At 65.8% G+C, this 6,946-nt stretch overlaps 1 protein-coding gene across 4 annotated transcripts; it reads right to left on the bottom strand.

Moving 5' to 3' along the window:
• Positions 1 to 41: 41 nt before the first annotated feature.
• HRAS (HRas proto-oncogene, GTPase) lies at positions 42 to 3,285 on the bottom strand. Of its 4 annotated transcripts, XM_028094292.2 has the most exons (6): positions 3,132 to 3,284; positions 1,790 to 1,950; positions 1,420 to 1,598; positions 1,138 to 1,297; positions 961 to 1,042; positions 384 to 473 (listed from the first exon to the last, which is right to left on the bottom strand). In XM_028094292.2, exons 2-5 carry the CDS (start codon positions 1,898 to 1,900, stop codon positions 980 to 982), a joined length of 513 nt encoding a protein of 170 aa, XP_027950093.1. In that variant the 5' UTR covers positions 1,901 to 1,950; positions 3,132 to 3,284; the 3' UTR covers positions 384 to 473; positions 961 to 979. The 4 variants fall into 4 exon arrangements, with proteins under 4 accessions (XP_027950091.1, XP_027950092.1, XP_087873901.1 ...); XM_028094290.2 differs by lacking the exon at positions 961 to 1,042 and having other exon boundaries at positions 42 to 473; positions 3,132 to 3,285; XM_028094291.2 differs by lacking the exon at positions 961 to 1,042 and having other exon boundaries at positions 42 to 473; positions 1,790 to 1,953; positions 3,132 to 3,285.
• Positions 3,286 to 6,946: the final 3,661 nt, after the last annotated feature.

Raw genomic sequence — 6,946 nt, forward strand, 5'->3', positions numbered from 1 at the left:
GAGGGTCCCAGGTGCCTTCCAATCTCGGCCAGACGCCAAGGTCAAGACCATCCAATAATTTACTGCAACTCAGCCTGTGGCCAAAGGGCCAGGACGGGGCTGGGAGGAGAGTGACAGCCAGGGTGCCGGTGGCCTCAGTTCAGCACAGTCTGTGCAAAGCGTCCTGGGAGGTCTGTGGTCACTCTGTCCAGGGAGCCTGGGCGGCCGGGCTCCGGTGGCGCTTCCTTCCTTCCTTCCCCTCCCCCTTCCTCCATCGGCACCTCCTCCCGGCATCCGGCACCTCCACGCCCCCTGCCTGTGCTGCTGGGGCAGAGAGGGCCTGCGAGGATGTCAGGGGGGGCCTGGAAGGGACGTCAGGAGAGCAGGCACTTGCAGCTCATGCAGCCGGGGCCACCCTCGTCAGGCGGGCTCAGCTTTCGCACCTTGTGCTGCCGGATCTCTCGCACCAGCGTGTAGAAGGCATCCTCCACGCCCTAGGAAGAAGGGACTGGCTCAGAGTGGGACTCGGCTGGGGGCCTGACAGGGGAGGGGGACCAAGGGACCCCAGCCTCCAGCTCATGCAGAGTCCCCGCCCTTCCCCTCCCTCTCCCCACCCCAACTCCCACCCATGGGCAGCCGGGCCCTGCTCGTCCCACAGCCCCAGGGCTACCCCCATCAGGCAGCTCGCTCCTCAGGAGCTCCCCCACAGGGCGGGCCCTCGGTCTGGCTCCCAGCTTGAACACCCCGTGCCCCACTCCTGCCTGACCTAGCAACCTTGTCCCCACCAGCCCGTGAAGGGGGCAGGGCCAACAAGGGCCCACGGGGCTCTCTGGGGGGCCGAGGGGCCAGGGCCCCAGGGTCACCGCTCCGGCCTGGCTCAGGGCAGCTCTCTCCAGGGACCTCCGCCTCTCCCTGGAGCTGTGTCAGCCCAGACCCCGGGCCCCGGCCTCCCTCACTGCCCTGCCGTCCGGGGACACTTACAGCGCTAGGGGCCGCTGGGTCACGGGGGTCCCGGAGGGTCCCAGAGGGTCCCGGAGCTGGAGCCAGAGCCAGAGCGGCTGCCCTGTGTGGGGGGAGAGGGGGCAATGAGCACTGCTCCCTGGCAGGGGTGGGGCGGGGCGGGTCCCTGGCTAGCTGTGGGGTGGGGAGCCGGCTCACCTGGCGCGTCTTGGCCGACGTCTCGATGTAGGGGATGCCATAGCTGCGGGCGAGGTCCTGCGCCTGCCGGGACTCCACGGTGCGGGCAGCCAGGTCACACTTGTTCCCCACCAGCACCATGGGCACGTCATCGGAGTCCTTCACTCGCTTGATCTGCTCCCTGCAAGGAAGAAGGTGGGAGCCAGTCACTGAGCTGCAGGCACGGCTGCATCCAGGACCGGGCAGAGAGACACAAGGAGAAACAGGGACAGGGAGGCCCCCGAGGGCCGGCCAGCAGCTCACCGGTACTGGTGGATGTCCTCGAAGGACTTGGTGTTGTTGATGGCAAACACACACAGGAAGCCTTCTCCGGTGCGCATGTACTGGTCCCGCATGGCGCTATATTCTTCCTGGCCCGCCGTGTCCAAAATGTCCAGCAGGCACGTCTCGCCATCGATAACCACTTGCTTCCGATAGGAGTCCTGCAGGAGGACAGTGCTTCAGGGCCCCCCCCACCTCTCCTAGGATGGGGCGATCCAACCACCAGCCCCTCCTGGGCACCTTTCCTGCCCCGACCCCAGGTCCCACAAGGAGGGGATGCCCTCCTATGGAGCACACAGAAGACAAGCCCACATCAGGATTCAGGGCTGGGGACAGGAGCAGCAACACTCACCTCGATGGTGGGGTCATACTCATCCACGAAGTGGTTCTGGATGAGCTGGATGGTCAGGGCACTCTTCCCCACACCTCCAGCACCCACCACCACAAGCTTATATTCTGTCATCGCTCCTCAAGGGATGGAGCACAGGGCACTGTGGCGGTCTCCTGTCCCACCTGCTGAGGGAGCTGCACTCAGCCATGGCCCAGCCACGCAGAGCAGGCCTGTTGAGCTCCCTGGGCTGGCCCGCCCCACCCTCTGGCCCCAGACAACCAGGGAACAGGGGAAGCCGCCAGAATGGTGGCCCAGCTGCCCACCTGTGGCACCTCCAGCCCAGGGGTGGGAGATGGCCCCCACCTCCAGCTGCACTTATGGTTGTGAGAGAGCAGGGAGCTGGCCCCCCAAAGGCAGAGCTGACAGCTGAGAGCATCTCCCAACCACGCACCCAAATTAGAAGTTGCTGGGTAGGCAGAAAGCCTGAACTGGAGGCCCTGCAGGCTGAGGTTACCAGTCCCCTCCCTGCAAGAACAGGTCTTGCCACAGTGGAGCGCACAGCAGCATGCCCAGGCAGGCCAGTGCCATCCTACAACCCGCTCCAGCCCCACCGAGCATGTTGCTGCTTTGCACAAGCATTTACTGAGCGCCTACTGCATGCCAGCCACTGTTCCAGGCTCAGGGTGACAGGCAGAGAAAGAAATCCCTGCCCCTTCTCCAAAGAAAAAACGGGCACACGTTAAAATAAGGGAAGCCCACGGTATCCTGTTACCATATGAGCTTTGGAGAAAAGGAGGCAAAGGAAGCAGCCGGGTGCGGGGGGAGGGGGGGTGGGTGGGGAGAGGTTCCTGGTAAGCAGACAGAGGAACAGACCCAACGGAGGTGCGGAGCGGGAGTACAGGTAAGAAAGAATCAAGGCCTGGGCCAAGGCCTCCAGCCGGGCTGTCCCAATCTGTGAGGGTTTACGAGGGGGTGCCCTTGCTCTTGTCCCCAGACAGTGGACAGTGATTTCCTAACCCTGACTCGCCTGCTGTGTATCGTGATGGCCGCCTGGTGCCCGAGCCCTTGGGAGCGCGCTTTGCGACTAAAAGGGGGCCGCAGCGGACCTCGGCTCGGGGGGCCCCCCGCACGCTGCCCAAGAGCACTGCTGGGGCCCCACGGAGGGCAGGGCCAGGGACGCGGAGGCACGGCGCCCCCGCCGCCGCCCGCAGTCCCGGCCGCAGCGCCCTGCCCGCCCGCCCGCCAGCCCGCGGCTCACCTGCGCCCCCGCGCGCCCCGCCGCCGCCGCCGCGCCTCCAATGCCCCGAGCCGCAGCCCGGGTCGGGGCCGCCGCCCGCCCCCCGCCCGCCCCCGCCGCACTCACCGCTCACTGGCGCGACTGCCCTCGAGGCCGGGGCCGGGGCGGGGGCGGGGAAAGGGGCCGGGGCCGGGGTGCGCGGCTCGCCCAGCGCATGGGCTCCGTCCGCGGAGGGTGCGGCTCCGGCTGCGGGCGGCCGGGCGCGGGCGGCGGACACTCAGGGACGGGGTGGGGGGGGGGGGTCGGGGGACGGGCGCACGCCCCGCCCCGCGCCCGTCCGTCAGCCTGGCGCGGTTTGCCATTGGCCGCGGGCGCCGGGCCCCGCCCCGGAGCCGTCCCGCCCCGTCCCGCCCTGCTCCGGTTGGCCGACCCGCCCGCCCGTCAAGGGCCGCGGCCGGGCGGGGCTTCCGGGAAACGGCGCGGAGGGCGGTGCCGGCCCTGGAGGCCCTCGTGGGCCGCGGCCTAGGGGGGTTGGGTTCTGCCGGGCGGGAGGACGGCGAGGGCGCGGGGGTCGCGGGTTCGGGGGTGACGGCTTCTCCGGAAAGGTTCCGGACTCTCCCGGGGGAATAGAGGCCCCTTAGGAAAGCGGGACCGCGGGCTGTTGTAGACTGGGGCGGGGTCGCTGCGGTCCGGCTCAAGCCCCTGCCCTGCCCGGGAGTGCTTCGCCCCTCCGCGACGCGCAGCCCACCGAGGGGACCCCAGAGCGGAAGGGCCAGTCCGGGGGACGAGCCTCAGGGAGGGTGGAGGGTCAGCACCGCGGAGGCCCCCCGGGCTGGGTGGGGGGGAGCCTGGAGCAAAACGGAGAGGCCCCCCGGGACGAGGGTCAGGCGCCCAGAGCAGGCCCGGGCCGCGCCGGAAGCCTCTGGGACCCCCAGTGGCCGGAGGTTTGACTGCCCTACACCATTCTTCCCGTCAAGTGGCTCCGGAACGGGCGCCTGCCCCCGCCCCCCCCACTCCCAGGACACCTGGCACCTCGGCGTAGCCCCGCGGCACAGCCGGTGCGCCCAGGGCCAGACGGTGCAGGCGCGTCTCAGCTGGGCGGGCGAGCGCGGGGGAGGGGTCGTGTTTGAGCCCACGGAGCAGCGAGACAATCATTTTATCCTGCATAGGGGGTCTTGCTTCTCTCCAGCGCGCAGCTGGGCCCGGGGCTCCGAGGACGGGCCTTCTCCCGCACCCCCTCACCACCAGCCTCGCCCAACTTGGGCAGGCCCTGCAGTACGGCCCACCCAGCTGCCCGCAACCCAGCGATTCCAACCCTGCAGAAGCTTACCGTGTGGCCCAATTTAACAAATGGTACCCAGCAAATCCCACCCAAAAGTTGCTCAAGGGGGTGTACTGAAATCTCCCCCATCCCAAGCACAAAAGCACTTTCAAAAAGACATGGTTTTAACATTTTTTTAAATTTCAAAGTAGTGCATAAACACACCCTTCTTATTTACAAAGACAGAATGGTGCATTACACAGAAAGCCCAACCTTGCTTTGCTCAGACGGTACCTCCTCCCATCCCCTATCCCCTCCCGTGCCGGCTCGGTGCTGCTCTCTTAGAGCTCAACCCCTGCAGGCCGTGATCTTGGCGGACCACCCCCCTTCGGGGGCCGCCCCCGCCCCCACCACATCACCGACCCCACGTGCGGTGGCTGTGTCGGGTTGGCGGTCCTGCGCACTGCGCGGTGGCTAGAACAGAGCCGGGCTTGCGCCTGACGCGCATTGACGCGAAGTAAAGGCGCATAAATGAAAGCGGGTGGTGGCATCCCTCGCGAGTGTGGACACTCCAAACTCCCCTCCGGGTGTCCAGGTCTGGATTTCCCTCGTCTTCAGGGGGGTCCTTTACCACAGCGCTTCCTTTTGTTTTGGCATCGGCCACACTTGGAGGCGGGGGTACATCCCTCAAGGCCAGGGCCTCAGGGACAATCCTCCCAGCTGGGAAATGTGGGCGCTGGTCTCCACCAGACACCGCCTTTTCAGGGGCTGACAACTGGCCAGACTGTCCGGCCCCCCGACCCCCGCGGCTTGATGGCGTCTCACCTCCGCCCCTGGTTCCCTCCCAGCCCACGATGCCCCCCGCGTGGGGCCCTACCCTCCGGATCCCAAACCGGGTTGGCAGCTGCCCCGCCCCCGCCGGCCGGCCCTAGCAACCGTTGCTAAGGGGCGTGGCTCGACCGCGGAGGCACGGAGATTCCCGCGGCCTCATGAATATTTGAATATTCAAATGATGCCCCGTTGCCATGGTGCCCAGGCCCCGCAACCCCGCCACCGGAAGAACGACCCCGAGTCGGAGTGAGCGCCTGGCAGTGGAGGGCGCCCAGGGCCGTGGCACCGAGACCGACCCCTCAGGTGAGACCCAAGCACGCTTTTGGGCCTGGGGCCTCAAGCCTCGCTGTATCTCCCCCGTTCCTGGCAGGAAACTGAGGCCGAGGACGGGTCCTAGGATGAAGCAGCAAAGCCAGTGGGAGATTTAGTGGTACCCCTAGATGTCCAATCTGGTCCTCCAGGGGCGCTGCCCACAACCCCTAGCCGTGCTCCGAGGGGTTCCCAGTCACGGGATAGGACCGCACTCAGTCCTCAGCCCTCTGAGCCTTAGCTGGTGGACACTCCCAGGCCCTGACCCTGCGGGGGAGAGGGAGGCAGGGACCCAGACTCGGATCTGGCAGTTTCCATAGCGGGGACTGAGGAGGGGACTCAGAGAGCTGATGAGCCAGGCCAGGGGCTGGCATTAGCCTGGGCTGTGGGGACAGAGAGGCCCACAGGTCTCCAACTTGGGAGGTTTGTGGGGCTCCCAGAGTGGCAGGGCAGGGTGGGCCCGAGCCATGAACAGACAGTCCCAGCCCATGCATGAACGCCAGGGGACAGTGCTTACAGCTGCAGCCACCAACCCAGGCCCTGCTCCTTGGACCCTGAGACTTTTGGGCTAGACGGGACCAGTGTGCTGGGCCTAGTCAGCGGTAGGAGGTCGTCAGCTGCCGTTAGGCGCAGAAAGAAAGGGAGGGGGCTTGGCCCTTAGTGCTGCCCAAAGGCGTCCTGGGGCTGCAGCCTGACTGGCCCATACTCCAGGACTGACGAGCCTGGGATGAGGGTGAGCAGCATTTCCCAGGAGGCACGGTGGTGGGGTCCTCCTGCCAGGCTTGGGGCTTTAAACCAGCTGGAGGAAGGCAGACAGCAGAGGGAACTTTTGGAAAGAAATCCTGGCTGGAAACCCTGTGAGTCTATATGTTGGGGCTCACCTGCATGGCTTTAACCTCCTTGGATCCTCAGTATACAGAGCACTTTCCAGATGAGGCCACTGAGGCACACAGAGCCCTGGGCAGCTTGTCCCAGGGCTCAGCAGCTGCTTCCACTGCCTCTGTCAAAGCCCAGATGGCCCCTCTCCCAGCCCTAGGCATGACGGAGAGGATGCAGCTTGAATGTGTCCAGGGGGTTGAGAGATAAGAGCAGTGCTAGAATGTGCACCCCCCCACACTCACTGATTCCTCCGGAAAATACTTTAGAGCCCCTCTCTGTGTGTTATGGACACAGGCATCCTGCCTGCACAGAGCCCACATTGTCTTGGGGTGAAGTGCTCACTCAAAAGAATGAGTTGTAAAACACAAGGAGTCAGACTGATCAGGAAAGTAAATCCAGGAAGGGCAGGAGGCAACTCAGGTGCAGCAGTCAGTGAGGCCTCAGCCCACGTTGGAGGGAAGTGCCCAGAACATTCCAGGCAGACTTCTGGCTCTTACCCTAGAGATGATTCCAGGGTCAGGGGTCAGGCCAGGCATCTGCATCTTTAAGGAGCAATGCCAGTGGCGCCTGTGTGGCTCGGATGGTTAAGCATCTGCCTTAGGCTCAGGTCCTGATCCCGGGGTCCTGGGATCGAGCCCCGCATCGAGCTCCTGGCTCATCA

The sequence above is a fragment of the Eumetopias jubatus genome, unplaced genomic scaffold, assembly GCF_037043125.1.
Source record: "Eumetopias jubatus isolate StellerSeaLion01/CBP00866 unplaced genomic scaffold, mEumJub1_p1.0 scaffold_13, whole genome shotgun sequence".
NCBI lineage: Eukaryota > Metazoa > Chordata > Mammalia > Carnivora > Otariidae > Eumetopias > Eumetopias jubatus.